This window comes from Alosa alosa, chromosome 17 (assembly GCF_017589495.1).
Source record: "Alosa alosa isolate M-15738 ecotype Scorff River chromosome 17, AALO_Geno_1.1, whole genome shotgun sequence".
NCBI classification, from domain to species: domain Eukaryota; kingdom Metazoa; phylum Chordata; class Actinopteri; order Clupeiformes; family Clupeidae; genus Alosa; species Alosa alosa.
The window spans coordinates 31,926,555-31,944,225 of NC_063205.1; the positions used below are offsets into that span (position 1 = coordinate 31,926,555).

Here is a 17,671-nt window from a genome sequence, read left to right on the forward strand (position 1 = left end):
GACGTGCTGCTGTGAAGCCACGAGATAGTGATTAGAGCTTGTGATACCCTGAAATTCGTGTAGGCTATATCTTTTTCCAACATTGATATTTACCACAAATAATGACACATATTGGTCGGCTTTAGTCAACTGTTTTACATGCTTGCAATAGGTTTAGGTTTTTGCTGATGGCAATGACAATGCCGCCATTAATCACTCAGTTTAAATTACAAAAATGTCGACATAGGCCGTGGCAGAGAATTTCTAGGGGGTGGGGTATTACACATTGCCACTGTTTCCACCAATGATATGTATCGCTGCATCATCAACAACATTGTTGGAACTACGGTGTTCAAACGCCAGAGGTAGCGAATTGCGACACAGGTACGATTCTTTCTGGAAACTGGTGTAACAATGTCGTTGTTTGGTCGCAAGTTGCGTCGTACCACGGTGGTTGAGCAACGTCGTTGCTAACTATTCTAGAAACAAACCCCAGAATTATTGGCACCCCTAGTAAAGTTGACTAAAAACGAGTCTTTTGGTGATTTATTGTAATCTCACAATGAAAACAATAAGGAGAAATCCAACCTTGAAGGAAAGCAAATTTATCCTGAGAACCTTATATACAGATGGAAGGAAGGAATGTTTCCATTTATATTCAACTTCTTCAAGTTAATCAGAGCAATACTTTCTGCAGTAGTTCATGACTTTCTTTTCCCTAAGGTATGAAAATACACAGCTATATACTGTAGTGACAGAGATATACTGTATAAAGTCTGATATTCCTGCACATCACCAACATCTGGGATCCAAAAACAGCCAGTGCACAGGAATTTTACCTTATTAATAACTATACGAATTTCAATGACATTTACCTTTATTGTCTCACTAGTAGATCAGATATTGAGGCACACAGACAATGGATAGATGAAGAAAGCAAGCAAGAGAGAGAGAGTGAGGCCGAGGGAAAGAGACACCAGCATAATAAGGTTGGGTCAGTTGCTGAATGATTACTAACATCTAAATGACCAGGTGGGTTGCTTTCTGACATTTTGCTGGTTTTAGCTGGTCTTTGCTGGTTTTCTTCCAGCTCTTGCTGGTCTTTGCTGGTGTAGCTGGTTGGGCCAACAGGTGGACATGCTGGCATAACTATCTGAGGAAGCTGGTCATGCTGGTGACCAGCCTGCCAAGCTTGACATTGTTGGTTTAAGTCATGCTATATTGCTAGAATGACCAACATAAGTTGGCATGGCCAGTTAAACCAGCAATGTAAAACCAGCAACACCAGCTAAAATTACCAGCTTGAGGTGGTACGTCAAGCAAAACCAGCTGATTTCCATTGTATGCTGGGTAAACCAGCTAGACCAGCAAAACTCTTGCGAAAACATACAGCTGGTCAACCATCATATGGTTGTCGAACAAGCAAGTCAACCAGCTGTTCAACCAGCAAACCAGCTTAAGCTTGTCTGGCTGTTTCCAGCAGGGATGTGGCATAAGCGTATATCTGCAACAGCTTTACGACTATTTGTTGACCATCAATTTACCTCATTTTAAAATAATATTTATTTTCAATATTTTTGGTCATATGCATGTTTATACGTATTAAGTAGTGATGCTTAGAAAGACAAGGAACTTGTGGATTCTGAAGTTTTGACCCAACCTTTTTCATATAGGAGGCTGGGGTGGAGAAAAAAGTAAAATCAGCAACCAGATCTGTGTGCTTTGTCACTGTGCTGATCAACTGGCCCCGGTGTTTGCAGACATTCTCAAAACCAATGAAACAGTGTACAATCCCACAGTGTTTCAAAAATAATCATCCTGGGGGGTATTCCATCAACGCTGCTAATGAAGCTTAACAGAAATAGCCTGGCTTGAACTCAATTGAACTAGCGTAGACTTTCACTTGGGGCTAAAGCCATTCCATTAACTCAAGTTAACTGCATCTTGCCTTTGTTTATTCAAGCGTGTCTGCTCATGCACGAGTTAGAAAAGTAGACCAAAACAGTAGATTGATAAAAAGAGGATATATGTTGTAAAAGTAAGGGGAAAATAGAGGATTTCAGTTCGGTTTACAAGCGCCCGCCATCTACAGATTTGAAAGGAAAATCATAAAACTGAACATCGAGAGAGGAAAAAAAATAGATAATAACTTATATAAATTGTAGAATAATGAAAGCATAAATTTAAACAACACTGATCATGGTTTAAAATGAATTGCAAGTTTGATTGTCTTTACTCTTGAACAAACGAGTGAATGAATAAATAGCATAACCTCAAACCAACATTGGCATAGGCTGATATGTTCAGGGTTCACTCCAAATTATAATGTAGGCTAGGTAGCCTATAGGTGATCATAAATTGACCCTTTGCTAAGTCCCGCCCATCGAATGCAGATGAGCTAATGGCTGTCCAGCAGCTCTAGTCAACACCGGTCTGAGGTTGTCGGACTTGGCAACAGTAACTAAGGGGGGTGGGATTTAGCGAAGGGTCAATTACACTAAGTGGGGAATAATTTATAATAGGCTACAGTCTGCCATAAGTCTCAAGTCTTATAGGTCTGTCAAAGTGGACGATGGCGGCGTGGACGCATCTCGATGCCCTGTGTCTCCGGATTTTGCAAATTAGTGGTAATATGCTTGTTTATTTCAAGTATTTTCGGTAAAAACAGTTTAGCGTACCTATCGTACACCCGACAGGAACTTTTGGACATTGGTTCCTGCAATCCCGACATCTTTATCAGCGCAATACTAAGAGATTGCTAAATCAACAAGACCTACGAACTCCACCACACCGACCGAAAGGAACTTCAGATGGTCCAGGAAATGTAAACAAAGGGGATCTTGTGGAGGAGTTCGAGCGAGGCTAAAGCTAATTCCACATAGACCTCGCTCTTCCAAGCCTTTTCCTTGCCAATGTTCGCTCCCTGGTGAACAAAATGGACGAACTGTGGCTGCGGATCACCACACACAGAATAATTATGAGCTGCAACATCATGATTTTCACAGAAAGTTGGCTTAACAGTGAAATACCCAACACCACTATCGAGCTAGCTGGACGCTGCATTCTCCGTGCCGACAAAACAGCTGACTCTGGTAAGACCAGAGGTGGGGGTTTGTGCATTTATGTTAACAAAACGTGGTGCATGAACACCACCATCACCGAAAGTCACTGCTCAGCGAACCTAGAGTATCTCATGGTTAAGTGTAGACATTTCTATCTGCCCAGTGAGTTTACATCAACTGTAGTAACAGCAGCCCACCACCGAATGCTAATGCCAAGCTTGCCATGAAAGAACTGCATTCTGTTATCAGTAAACAAACTCTGCATTCCGAGGCAGCCTTCATTGTCGCGGGTGACTTCAACCACTCAAATTAAAAAACTGTACTGCCCAAATTTCATCAAAATGTATCATGCCCCACAAGAGGAGATAATATTTTAGACCATGTCTACACAAACATAGCTGATGCCTACAAAGCCGCTCCCCTCCCCCACCTAGGACACTCAGATCACCTCTCATTGTTTCTACTGCCCAAATACTCAGAACTCATCAAACGTGTGAAACCAACAGTTGGATGGACATTGATTCCTATGCCTCCTCCGTTTTGGACTGTATGAATTCCAACATCAACAGTGTCACCACCCTCAAACGGATTACGATTTTCCCTAATCAGAAGCCATGGATGAACAGTGAGGTCAGACTCACCCCCATCATCATGAAGTGCTTCGAGAGGCTGGTGATGGCCCATCTTAAGACCTGCTTACCACCCTCACTGGACTCCTTTCAATTCACCTACCGTCAGAACAGGAGCACATAGGATGCCATCTCTACGGCATTTCACTCTGCCCTGTCCCACCTTGACAATAGCAACACCTAAGTGAGAATGCTGTTAATTGATTTAGTTCAGCATTCAACACCATCATCCCCTCCAAACTGATCACCAAACTCAGTGAACTGGGCAACAATACCTTCCTCTGTAACTGGATTTGGGACTTCCTAACCAACAGACCTCAGTCTGTTAGGTTAGATAATCACACCTCCTCAACCATCACCCTGAACACCGGCGTACCACAGGGATGTGTGCTGAGCCATCTCCTCTACTCCCTCTTCACCTATGACTGTACACCTGTACATGGTTCTAACATCATTGTCAAGTTTGCAGACAACACTACGGTGATTGGTCTCATCAGCAACAATGATGAAATGGTCTACAGGGAGGAGGTCCATCACCTTACATCGTGGTGCACTGACAACAACCTGGCTCTCAACACCAAAAAGACCAAAGAGCTCATTTTGGACTTCAGGAAGTCTAAAGCTGGCACACACACAACCATTCTCATCAACGGGACTGAGGTGGAGCGTGTAACCAGCTTCAAGTTCCTGGGTGTCCACATCTCTGAGGACCTCTCTTGGACCCTCAACACCTCTACCCTGATCAGTGTCTTTTCTTTCTGAGGAGACTATAGAAGGTCCACCTGTCTCCCCAGATCCTGGTGAACTTCTACCGCTGCACCATCGAGAGCATCCTCACCAACTGTTTCACAGTTTGGTATGGCAACTGCCCCTGCCCACGACCGAAAAGCACTGCAGAGGGTGGTGAAAACTGACCAACGCATCAACGGTTCCTCACTCCCCTCCATCGAGGCCATCCAGGACATGCAATGCTTGCGTAAGGCGCACCACATCATTAATGACTGTTCTCACCCCAACCACAGACTGTTCTCCCCATTACCCCCTGGGAGGCGTTACAGGTCTCTCCGCACCCGAACCAGCAGGTTCAGAGGAAGCTACTTTCCTGCAGCTGTCACCTTACTGAACTCTGCATCCTGGTGACAACCAATCAACTAAGCTTTTTTGCACTTCTGGGGCCGTATTCACAAAGAATTTTAAGGCTAAAAGTAGCTCCTAAGTGGCGAATTTAGGAGCAACTCCTAAACATAATGGGCGTGTCACTCCTAACTTTAGGACTCCTAATTTTTTTCACTAAAAGTAATTCACGAAGCATTTTAGACCTAAAAGTAGCACCTTAGTCTGGGACAGCCTAAAAGAAGTCGAGAGGACTCCTAACTCACTAAGACCTATTCACAAACAGCTTTTTGTGGCATTTCATGTTGCGATGTTTTGAAATGGGTATGCGCAACAGGAGCTTCCAATCGCGAGGGAACAATTTTGCATTGTAGGCATAAAAGGGATGCTATAACGCCACCAACAACAACCAAAACTACTCATTGTCAACATGTAAATTAAATGTAACGTTTCATTGTGAATCAAATTAAAATGTTCTCCTCTTTGCAAACGTAGGCATATGGTGACAGATTAATTTAATAATGTTGCAAAAATAGCCTAGCCTACTGCATCAATCCGTAGGCCTATGTTTTATTAGGCTACTAGGCTATTTGTTTTGCCTTACTCTTTATTCATTTAGGCTAGGCCTTTTATTCAGTTATTCATCATCTTCCGCCCTTCGCGACTACTTGTGTAGCGACGATTCTCAGACCTGTCACCTGTCACTCATCATCGTAAGGGAGGTGTTTGGAATCATTCCCGCGTTACAATCATCAGCCAATCAAGGTGGTCACTTCAGTCAAGCTCGTGCATGAGTAATGACATCATCCATAGCAACGAAGACTCACTCTTAGTTTAGGAGTCATTTTTCCTTACTAAGAGTAGGTCTGAAAGGCTTTGTGAATAACTTTTAAGAGAAAACTCCTAGCTAAAATCTTTTTGTGCGATTTAGGAGTACTCCTAGTGGTAAGATAAAAGGCTTTGTGAATACGGCCCCTGGTTAGACGCAAACTGCATTTTGTTGGCTTTGTACTTGTACTTTGCACAATGACAATAAAGTTGAATCTAATCTAACCTAATATAATGTTTAATCTTGAATTCATAGGTGAGCACAGCTTTGATTTGAAGTTCACAAACAATCAACAACACATGAAGCACTTTTAATCATTGGTTGCCTAGGCTATATAGAATCTTAATTGGCTTGCATTAGATTTCATTTAGCCCACTGGCATAGCCTATTTACTGTCACTGAACAGGCTACTAAATGTGCATGACCCTTTATCAACAGTAGGACAGTATAACTAAGAATGCCAAATGGCTCTAGAATTACATAAATTATCATGGTGATAAGCGATATAAAAGCTTCACGAACGTTATGAACGCCTCCCTTGGTGTACTGTTGTGCTACGTGTTACACCACCACAGAATGCAGATGATGGTGAGTAGCAAGATTCTTAGAACCACACAGATGTCAAGTTAATATTTTTTAAGTTGTATAATTTTCATAAATTCTTCGTAACTAGTGAATGAATATGTAAATCATTGCTTGGTGACACTTTCGGAAAAAAAAGTTTCGACTTCTATTTTGGAAGATGTAGGCTACAGGTGATGAGAACATGAAAGCACAGTTTGACGGAACCGTCTTTCAGGACTCGTTTTCCTACTGATGTTTTTTTTTTTTGATTGGCATGGATTCCAGTTGCTGCTACTGGAAGAAACTGGAATCCATGCATTTCCACTGAATTATTTTTGGAATCTGATCCCTTATCATACCTGTTCATTCTTACCCGTTGCTTTCGACTTATCGTGGACTAAATTCAAGATGGCTGCAAACGCTAAACTTCGTGAAGATACTGTCTGTATAAATCGTCTTGTAAGTAAACTACCAGTGCTTTTTCAAAGTTCTCAATGTCTCGTTTTAAATGTCAGGGCCCTCGCAAGTCTACCAATGAAGTGTGGAGATACATTGAGCCTCGTAAATGGGTGTAAAACAGTGATTTATTTGCATGGCTAGCCCGATGCGAAGCACCACTATTGAAAAAGCTGTTGGTAGCATCGGCTAACTAGCCCAGATTTTGGAGTGCAGGGGACAAGCCGAGATGGGCTATGAGACATAACGTTCACACTCGGTATCATGTTTCAATACACTTTAGGTCAATATCACACCGGAATTCTCCTTTAACTCAGCTCTGGTTTGGTGAAACCTTGACTTTCTTGGAAACAGAACTTAGTCTAGCCAGGTTGATGACACCACTACCACTGGGCTACTCAATAATAGAATAAACAAGTTATATACCTAAATGTATTGAATATACTGGACTGATCTTGTTGCAGTGGTACTTCAATCACTGTACTTCTGCAAGCTGGATTTGTACATATTGACTCACTACATTCTTCTACTCTTCTTCGCACTACATATTCTTGTGTGTGTGTGTGTGTGTTCTTTATGTGTGTGTTTTTGGGCCCTGTATGTTTGTTCTTCTGTTATTTCACAGGAACTAAGCAACCACTATGCTGTTCCCACACAATTACTACCAACATTGATGCGTGATCTGTACCTACATTTAAGCTTGTAATCTTTGCAAACATGTTTTGTTTGTGTGTATTTTCTGTATTGAAAATAGGCAATAAGTCTGATTACTATCTATAACTGGTTTTGATTTTTTTTATACTATAGGCAAGATGTTACTCAAGTGTGGGTATACTGAAAAAAAATATGGATGTTCCTTGTGAGAAGTGATTCTGTGAATTCACTATTACAAAAAGTAAGACACAGTACTTCTTTTGCCATTTTATTATCATATTCACTACATCCATAACTTCATGTTTCACTGAGGCATAAAAAAGTGACACAGAGGCCAAAATCCTTAGCATGGGAAGGACAAGAGAATGCACAATTTGAACTGGTGTGCATTATCTGGAGTGGAAAATGTGGCGGAGGTTGTGTCTTTGACAGTTGGAAGAGGGCATGGGATTTGTGAATAATTGTAAACACTGGTTTCAGTCAATGAAATCAGATGGCTGTGTAATAACCCAAGGAGGTTGTAGGTTACAGTGATTTTAGAATAGCTAAGGGATTTAACGTTAGATTTAACACCAAGCAAGTCCATAAAATCTCACTTCCTTGTTGTGGAGTATAGACCTTAACTGTGACCACCCACTCTGATTCCGGAACAAAGAATCCAATTAATTTTCTCCATTGAGAGCTGGATTATAAACCATAAAATCGTCACCATCCAAGGTAGACTTAAAGCCAGCTATGGCATGATTAAGCGATTGTATATGCTCATATAGACACCAAAAGTTCAGTCGGGCATCAACCTTGTTTTGAGAAAAAAATTGTTTTATTTGCAATTTCACAGAAAAGTACTATACTACCCAAAATCCTAGTGTAAAAGCAGAGCCTTTGATTGGTAGAAATCACCGTTGCCATGGAAATGCCATGGAAACACACACCCAAAGTAGGAGTTTTTTTTGAGGTGCTGGTCACAGGATACGTAATATTCTGAACAGAAGGAGACCAAAGGCTGGGTGTTTACCATGTTAGGTGTGTTCTTTCACAGGTGGATTGTAAGACTTGAGAAAGGCCATAGGCTGAAACGTTTTTGGCATATGAGGTGCTAGAGGGTGCGGTCTCCTTTTGTTCAGAATATGACTTAAATTCCGCCACAACCACATTCGTTTGCTCGCTCAAACAACATGGATACCAATACCAGAGATGCGTGGCCATCCGATGAAAACTGTTTTTCTCACCAAGAAAGTTGAATTTACTCACTGTAAACGGTAGGAAGTTATTCATCTTCTTGTCTTACATTCAAAAGGAAGCATGTTAAACTATCGTTAAGTTGGAAAACATTGGAAAATGTATAATTCACAATGGCTGATGGGATCAGTAGTTCCTCCTCTTGGAAATTAAAATACTGTATTTACATACCTTTGCCTTTTTTAGTTTTTAATGCATATTTTTTTTGATTTAGCAGACGCTTTTTAACCAAAGCGACTTATATTTGTCAATTATATTACAAGGGTCACTGTCCCCGGAGCAACTCAGGGTAAAGTGCCTTGCTCAAGGGCACAACCGTGGAAGCCAAGTATTGAATCTACATTTTTTCAGGCTACTGTATGGTAGCCCACTTAACCTTAATCACTACGCTACCACTGCTACCACACTACAACCGCCCATAAATACAGGGTTGCTAATAACTGTGGCATATGTTTTTTGTTAAAAATATTTATTTCCTTGAAATATTTATTTTTCTCAAAATGGATTTGATTCAATTCAAGGTGGAGTTCATCCTCTTTTTACTCAACTTTACCAGGGGTGCCAATACATGAAAAAAATCTCTGCTAAGGCTATATGGCCCAGCTCTTTTGATACATATTCATGAAGATCTGTTGAGATCAAAACGTTTTAGAATAAATAAAGTATTTCTTGGAGCCCATATACAGTGTGCAGACCATCTCCTTCTCTCTCTCTGTGTGTGTGCACACATACATACAGTCTAGCAAATAGATACAGAGGAGTTTGTCATTTATAGTTTGTCATGAAACAGTTCATGCTTTTTGGATGTAAGTGATTTGTTATAATTAGGGAAAGCTGTGCTATGGTTTAGTAATTACAGTTTAGAGCATAATGACAGGGACACTCACAATCTGACGGTGAAATGGAGCAAACTTAAGCTCCACCTCCTTCCAGCGCCTGTTCAGCTGGAGGAGACTGGGCTCCACCAGCTTGGCTGCACCTGCTTTTGACAGCATACCTCCCAGCTCACAGACATCACATAGATCCATTTGTTTCTGATCCAGTGCACTGCCAACCTCCTGATGAAAAAATCACACACGCACGCTTCAGGGTCAATTCATTGCCACCCTCTGTGGTACAGAAAATGACATACCAGCTCCTCTGCAATGTCACACCAGCCTTCACACCTGCAAAGGATTATTAAGCTTGAATGAAAATAATGAGAAAGCCAAGCCATTAAAAATGTGGTACTACATTTTATTTAAGAATCCTTAAGAATCCTTAATGTTATCCCACCAGGATTTTGTGATCTTGCAAGCAAATGTATGACTCTTCACGCCAGATTTCAGAAAAAAGGAGTCATGGAATCTATTTGCGACAAAAAACCCCCTCAAAAGCACAACAATTGTTTCAATGTTTTGCACATTTGTTCACTTTTGGTCAAAACAATCACTTCAAACCATGGTAAGAATGTAGCAGGATCACAATTTGTGTGATTTCCTACAAAACAAAAATAAAAATCATTGTGATTCTAAGCGCAATTTTTCAGAATTTAGAATTTTTCAGAACTTAGTTGCAACAATCACAATAAACCCTCACAAAATCCTGGTTGGTCTGTACAACTTATTCACGTTTCCCACAAATAGTGTGCTATCACTGCTACTTGTCATGACAGGTGTAACGATTCACGGAGGGGAACAAGTCAGTTGACCCCTGATTAGCTGAATGTCACTGTGATCATCTGAAACACAGAGAAATCTGAATTACAGAGGGCTGGGTGGTGACAATAGGATGGGAAAACATAGAATCACACAGATGCATGTTAACTCTGACTGCAACTTAGCATAAAATTCACTGCGTGAAAAGGGATGTATCAAAGAGTATCTGGACAAAGTAAGGATCATCCACACTATCCTGTTTTCATTTGAATCCAAAACACTTTTGTCATATACTTTGGTGTTTTTGAGCTCCTGAAACAAAATGTTTTGAAAACACTGTCGGCCCCGTATTCACGTATACCCTGTACCATCATGTCACTACTGCGACTTTGATTTCTTCAATGCATCTCGTAGTTGGAGCGTTGCCAGTAGGCCTACATATTGCTATTGTTTGTGATGGTCAGGTTGTATTTTTTCTTGTAATATTAATAGGTCTATTTGTGTAATATTCTGATGCAGCAAGCTTTGGGTTCACTGCAAAAACTGCTTATCTAATAAAATATAACCAAGATTATTAATCTTATATCAGGATAAAAAAAACTAGTTTATATTGATTTCAATATAAAGAGACTTACCTAGCGCTTTCTCGTGAAATCATTTTACTTAATTTAAGAAAAGTTTGACATCTCATCCTGAAAATAAGCAAATTTTTCTGCCAGTGCGTTAAAGGAAAATTCCGGTTTTTAGCACTTTAAGGACCTTTTCTGGTTTGTTTTGGATGAACTAGAGTTTCAGAGCAAATTTGTCCTAAAAACAAGCAAATTTGTCTGCCAGTGCGTTTAGTAAATTTGTCTTGATAAGACTCCTTAAAATAAGTCAAAGTCTTCTTAAATTAAGTCAAAATGATCTTTTGAGAGAACGCTAGGTAAGTCTTTTCATACTAAAAACAATACCAAATGCATTTTTTGATCTTATTATAAGATTAATAACACTTGGTTAGATTTCATTTTTTGCAGTGTAACTGTTGTCGCCACAATTGTACAGTACAATTGCATTGTAATGGCTGCTGTAGGACTGCCCATGTTTCTGTCACTGTATGAAAACTTCTGATTATAAGATTAATAACACTTGGTTAGATTTCATTTTTTGCAGTGCTATGGTTCGTTATTGTAAGATTTAGCACTAATGCAAAATGTTAAAGAAAAATGCACGAGTTATCAGGTCCATAGCCTATTTAAAGATGCCGATGGTAGGCTACTTGAATCGCGCAAAAGAAAGCACACTTTAGGCTATATTGTTCATTAGCTTAAGATTTAAATTGAATGTGAAATGCTCAAATCAAATGTGAAAGTTGACAAGGGCGCGTGAAATATTTGTATTAAGTTATGTTTGTAGCCCTACATGCTCCAATAGCGCAAAAGAAAGCACTTGTTAGGCTGTTTCATAGAGAGCCTAGCCTATATTGTGATGTTGAGAGGTGCGAGATAAAAAACAAAATACTTTAATTGATTTTAGCTCGTGTTTGATTTATCGCGGGCACGGGTCGGGTAACGGGCCAAATATGAATGGGTCTGGGCGGGTGCAGATTTAATTTTGATATTATCACGGGTGACGGGTCGGATCTGGTGCTGAACTTTACGGGTGCGGGTGGGTCTCCAAAAACGGACCCGTGCAGGACTCTGATCTATAGCATGCCTGTAATAATACAAAGGAATTATAGTCCAAAATAATCTTCTTTTCACGCAATGAATGAAACATCAACCTTTCAAAACAGTTCTTGTCACATGAGTGCAATGGATAATATTATACATTTTGGGGAGTGTGCTTGAGTCATATTTAAGTGTCTCTGTGAAGAAGCATTTTTTTAAGAAGTCTCTATGTGTATGTCTCTCTGTGTGAATACCTTCATCCTTGACACTTCAGGAGGATCAGGAAACTCGGCCACAGTTTTCTCAATATCATCCAACCACTGGACCAGGTCATGTGATTTTCTGCGGTACTGATACCACTGAGGAGCGATGGCAAGAGCCTTGTGCTTCCTTGCCAATCGCAGATCCTAGACATGGAAACAATAGATAAACCTAATGAATACTGTATCTTACTTAGGATCATACCTTCAAATATTTCAGTTAGGTAAAACACAATCAATCAGAAAGGCAAAAGCAAGCATCTATTTCTGTTACCATAAAACTTGCCCACGTGACCACAATGGGCAGAGTGCTCTATGACAAACTCATATCAGCCTAGGATGACAGAAGGAAAGTCCTTTGTTTAAACAGTCTTATGGTGTATCCACAGAAATCCTATGATCCCTGACTGGTATTAATCTCTACTAGACCCTAGGCTCATGGTTAGATTTTATTTTTTGCAGTGTATACAACTGTTGTCGCCACAATTGTACAGTACAATTGCATTGTAATGGCTGCTGTTGGATTGGCATGTTTCTGTCACTGTATGAAAACATATTTTAACAGTAGAATAAACAGTAGACATTTTTACCCCAAAATGTTATACATACTGCTCAATACAGCAACCATGGCTGCTTTAGTGATACTTTGGAACATTGCTTATGACATAGTCCTCAGATTTGAATTGTTTGCAAATACATCTTAATTTTTCATCTCATTGGGTCTGTAATTAGGTTTCTGAGGCCTGAAAAGACATTAGGTGTGACCATGTTGCTGAGAGGAAAAGAAAAAATTAAAAACAAAATATGTGGATATCATGTTTCTCTCTTTTTCTGGTTCTTCAATTCTTGTTTCTGCAAAAAGTATGCTATGGCAATGACACGCCATAGTTTTATTTATATATTTATGTTTCAAACAGCTGTATGATTTTTTCCAGATTGCACATGGCATGGTATTGCATGATTATCAACTTCATGTGTATGTGTATGTACCTTCACAGTGTCATATTTGCTGCTGAGTTTTGAGTGTTTGTTGTGGACAGCTTCTCTGCGATCCGGGTCTTTAATTCTCTTCTGCAAACTCTGTCCTTTCAGCAATAGGTCCTGCACTGCCCCTTCCTCACAGTCCTGAAAATATTATACACACAGACACACAAACATATACAGATACAGTACATCATACCCTCATCATACCCACAAATGGATCCACAAATCATTTGACTTAATTTAAGAAAAGTTTGAAATCTCATCCTGAAAACAAGCACATTTTTCTGCCAGTGCGTTAAAGGAAAATTCGGTTTTAGCACTTTAAGGACCTTTTCTGGTTTGTTTTGGATGAACTAGAGTGGTGGACACCGAAATTTTGACGATTGGTCCTGTCTCGACTTTTCTGACTGAACACCGCTAACCACTCGGTGAGTTGCACAGTTTTGAAAACGAACGTTAAGGGTTGTTTTAGGACATGTTTGAGTAGCCTACTACAGTATGCCCATTGCCAGCCACCCTGAGAAGTCAAAGGCGATTCAAAACGAGTCCGAAAAGTCGAGACAGAACCAATCATCAAAATTTCGGTGTCCACCACTCTAGTTCATCCAAAACAAACCAGAAAAGGGCCTTAAAGTGCTAAAAACCGGAATTTTCCTTTAAGTAAATTTGTCTTGATAAGACTCCTTAAAATAAGTCAAAGTCTTCTTAAATTAAGTCAAAATGATCTTTTGAGAGAGCTCTCTCTCTCTCTCTCTCTCTTTCTATCTCTCTCCAACACACACACACACACACACACACCTTATCCTCTTGAAAATCCTCTTCTTTTAGATTTTCACCATATTCCACCTCTTCTCCCAACAGATTTAGCCAAATCAGAGCCACACTGTGATACTGCTCCAGCTCCCGAGCAGACACCTTACCATAGATACAAATACATGTTAGGCCGAAAATATTTTGAAGACATTTAAGTCATTAAAGCTATGCCAGTCAGTATTAACTTTCAAAAGTACTACTTAAAATCAATATAAGCAATAGGATGTTCTCTTACAAGCCTTTACAATGTGAAGTGTCACACAGCATTATAAAGGTTCTTTGGGGCTGTATTTTGGGTCACCAGCGCATGGCGTAATACTTGTTATTCACCATCATTTGCAAATTGGTAATGACGGTTAAAAGTGATTAGGGGAGAGGCGAGAGACACGTATGGAGCACAGCTGAAGACGCACTGTCACAAGATATAAGCAACTCCTCTGCAGGATAAATGTTGTTTTATTCAGTCATTTGAGCAATATTAGGGTAAGTGTTGCTTTTTCCAGCCTATGTTTTCGGTGGTAACCCATTGTCAGTCAATAGTGAAAGTAACTGCATATAACTGTCTTGTCGTTGACTGACTCCTTGGTGAAGTTAGTTTCACTTTGCCAATGAGTTCAAATAGACGAGTGCAAATGCGTGAAGGCTATGCTAGGTTTTAGTAAAGCATGGTTTATGACTATTCTATACGGTCTCGCAAGCAGCCTCCTTCAAATGCGCCTTTGAATGCCAAAATACCGATGCATTTATTTGACATATATCGCAGCGTTTATGCCCGTTAAAGGAATGACAGATGTCATTCTCATTGGTTTAAATTAAATGATGTTACGCCCCAAACACACCCATATGACTGATTAAAAGACCTAGGAACACCTTGTTACGCCATGCATCCACTTTTGATAGCGAAACCCCTCCCAATGTGAACTGGACATCCTACTAAATTTGAATAGACTTTTGACGAGTGACGATGCACTTTAGAATGTCATGATAGGGCCCTTGACCTCTTACCGTATTTTCTGGACTATACGTCGCACTTTTTTTCATAGTTTGGTTGGTCCTTTTTTTCATAGTTGGCTGCGACTTCTAGTCAGGTGCGATTTAAATCGTGATTAAATGTTAATTCCTGCTGAATGACATGATTCTCTGCATGAACCATGGAAACATTACCGCCTACAGCCGCGAAGGGGGTGCTCTAGGCTTGTGACTCGCTGGTTTGTTATGTTAATTTAGCCTATTCAGCTTCCCAGGCACTTCCAATGTTCAACACAGCCAACCGCTAGCATTTTGATAATCGCTAGCATCTTGCTAATCGCTAGCATCTAGCTCACAAATTACACAGCAAATGACAACGGTAGTTCAAAAGAGGCAAACAAACGTCTAGTCATCGTTAATATTCCACATCTGGCAGAAAGGAGACATCATCACATCAAACTGTGCAACCAGGAACTGACCTTTTAATTTCCTTGTCACCAAGCTAACCAACATCAAGCTGGCTCAATTGTGTAGCTGAAAAACTGTGTTACATTAACATAGTACTTGACACCTATTCAGCCTGTTGTTCTGTGTGCTATTGTGTAGTTGAATAACTTCCTTTCCATATGAAATGTCTGTTCTTGGTCTTGGATTTCGTGAAATAAATTTCTAAATAAAAGACTTATAGTGCAGTGCGACTATATATGTTTTTTTCCTCTTCATGACACATTTTTGACTGATACGACTTATACTCCGGAGCGGCTTGTAGTCCAGAAAATACGGTACTCTTTATGTATAAATTATGCTGCCAGCATGACACAAAATTGGCTTGATAAATGTTTACCACATATGATTATGTGGAAGTTTACTAGCAGCAGTAAAATATAACATTTTTATAAAAGTAAAGTTTATATGATATTCTTGGCAAGTGGGCATAGACAAAAATATTGAAATGGAACAGAATGCAGGTTCCAAAATTAATCAAATGAATTACATGACTGAATTTTAAAGTTTGTGATGCCAAGATAGGTATGTCTGAAGTACAGCACTGATGTGAGTGCAGATACCTGTCCATCAGTAATTCTCTGAGCAACAGCATGAAAGTGTTGATTAAGCTGATCAACTTTGGGTTGCACTGTGGCCTGACAGTGTTCGCCATGGTTTTTGATTAGGTCATCAGCAAGGTCATTGAAAACCTCTACTTTACCATGCATGTTGTCGAGTTCCATACGCAAATTCTGAAAAAAAAGAGGTAAGGTATAAAAGTCATGTCTCTACAATATCTCTACATGTGTCTACATGTGTCAAACTCCAGGCTGGTTGGCAAGAACTGCCAGGGGCAGTTCGGGAGAGGAGTTGCAAAAGTGTCTGTCAAGTTGAACAGTTCCTTCTTCATGTTGTGCATACAGTCAATACAGTCCATTTAGCATACACCCAAATTACTGTAAATCTGAATGTCTAAAAGGTGTAAATTGTTAACACGATTATATATCAGAGTCAAACACACCATAAACAGACGTTCGTCACCCCCCTGCAGCTCTGACTCATCCATTTGTTTCTCTGCTTGATCCATCCAAGCAGTGATCTCTGCCATGTTCTCCTCTAGAATGGTCATCTGCCTCTGATAGTCCTGAGTAGACAGACATTGGATTATATTATTATACCTTAACGCATACAAAGTCATTTTTTTATAACACAACACACTGTTTGGTGCAACAAATGGTCGATGCACAGTCATAAGAATGCATAAAGGTGCGGAATGGAGTAGTTTTGTAAAACCATGTATGGACACAACCATTTGTCAATATTTGGATGGAGATGACTGGTGTTTTTAATACTACTGGAAGATTGCCAACCAACGTTCTTAATGTGGAAAGTAATGATTTATTCTTAATCTTTGATTAATGATTTTATCTTTCATTAATGACTTAAAACATAATTCAGTGAGTTGTCTCCAAGCTTTGTCATAATGACCTACAAAAATATTACCTGTGAGACCTACCTGTAGCAGATTAAGCCACTCCTCACTACGAGATGTGACAGCAATCCAGTTGCAGTTAAGCAGGCTGACCTTATCTTCCACCAGACACTCCTGACCCTTTAACACACTCTTAAGAGCCTCTGCCAGTTCACGTACCACAGCCAAGTGTGGCTGCTTCCTCTCTGTCTCATCATGGGTTGCCTACACGTGAAAACACACAATGATTGAGGTCTTCTCTGATCTGTTTAATTATATGCCATTAAAAAACATAAATTCAAAAATGACATTTTTGAAACAGAAGTCTAACAACAATGCTTATAAGAGCTGTGGCTGGCACTCACTTTAGGCCCAAAGTGGAGGGAATGGATTTGATAGCCTATTTTATGCAGTTAAATGCTAAAATGTTATAAAATGTCCTGATTACCAGTGGTGCGCGGTTCTGGTCACACGCTCTGCAAATATTTTAACCAACCCAACTGCAACTCGAACCATGAATATTAATTAAGACAAAATTATACATAATCCACGTAATAAGCAATCTGATTCGCTTACTTGCAAAATGTGCGCTGTTGGTGAGGAACTGGATTATCATGCTGAATGAAGCACAAAGCTTTACTGAAGTTAAAGCACATACACTGTTTAAAGTCACAGACACTGTGGTGTCAAATCCAAATTAAATAATACAACATCAAAAGACAAATCAAACACTGTGGATGTATACTGCAGATGATGGCTTTAATGCACTCCGGAGCATTGGCTAGTGAAGAAAGCAAGTAAGTGAAAGCTAAGCTAAGCAAAGTGAGCTAACATCCTCTGGCTGTTGTCCAGTCTTTATACCCCTTCAAGTCATCCC

At 39.9% G+C, this 17,671-nt stretch overlaps 1 protein-coding gene across 9 annotated transcripts in view; it reads right to left on the reverse strand.

Annotated features, from left to right (window-relative positions):
• Positions 1 to 17,671, reverse strand: part of dmd (dystrophin) — a 493,723-nt gene that overhangs the window by 238,247 nt on the left and 237,805 nt on the right. For all 9 annotated transcript variants that reach the window (XM_048268223.1, XM_048268225.1, XM_048268222.1 and 6 more), the window contains 7 exons: positions 16,840 to 17,019; positions 16,345 to 16,467; positions 15,905 to 16,075; positions 13,854 to 13,970; positions 13,062 to 13,196; positions 12,066 to 12,218; positions 9,413 to 9,583 (listed from right to left, as the gene is read on the reverse strand). In XM_048268223.1, coding sequence (XP_048124180.1) covers positions 9,413 to 9,583; positions 12,066 to 12,218; positions 13,062 to 13,196; positions 13,854 to 13,970; positions 15,905 to 16,075; positions 16,345 to 16,467; positions 16,840 to 17,019 — 1,050 coding nt within the window. The remainder of the gene's footprint in view (positions 1 to 9,412; positions 9,584 to 12,065; positions 12,219 to 13,061; positions 13,197 to 13,853; positions 13,971 to 15,904; positions 16,076 to 16,344; positions 16,468 to 16,839; positions 17,020 to 17,671) is intronic.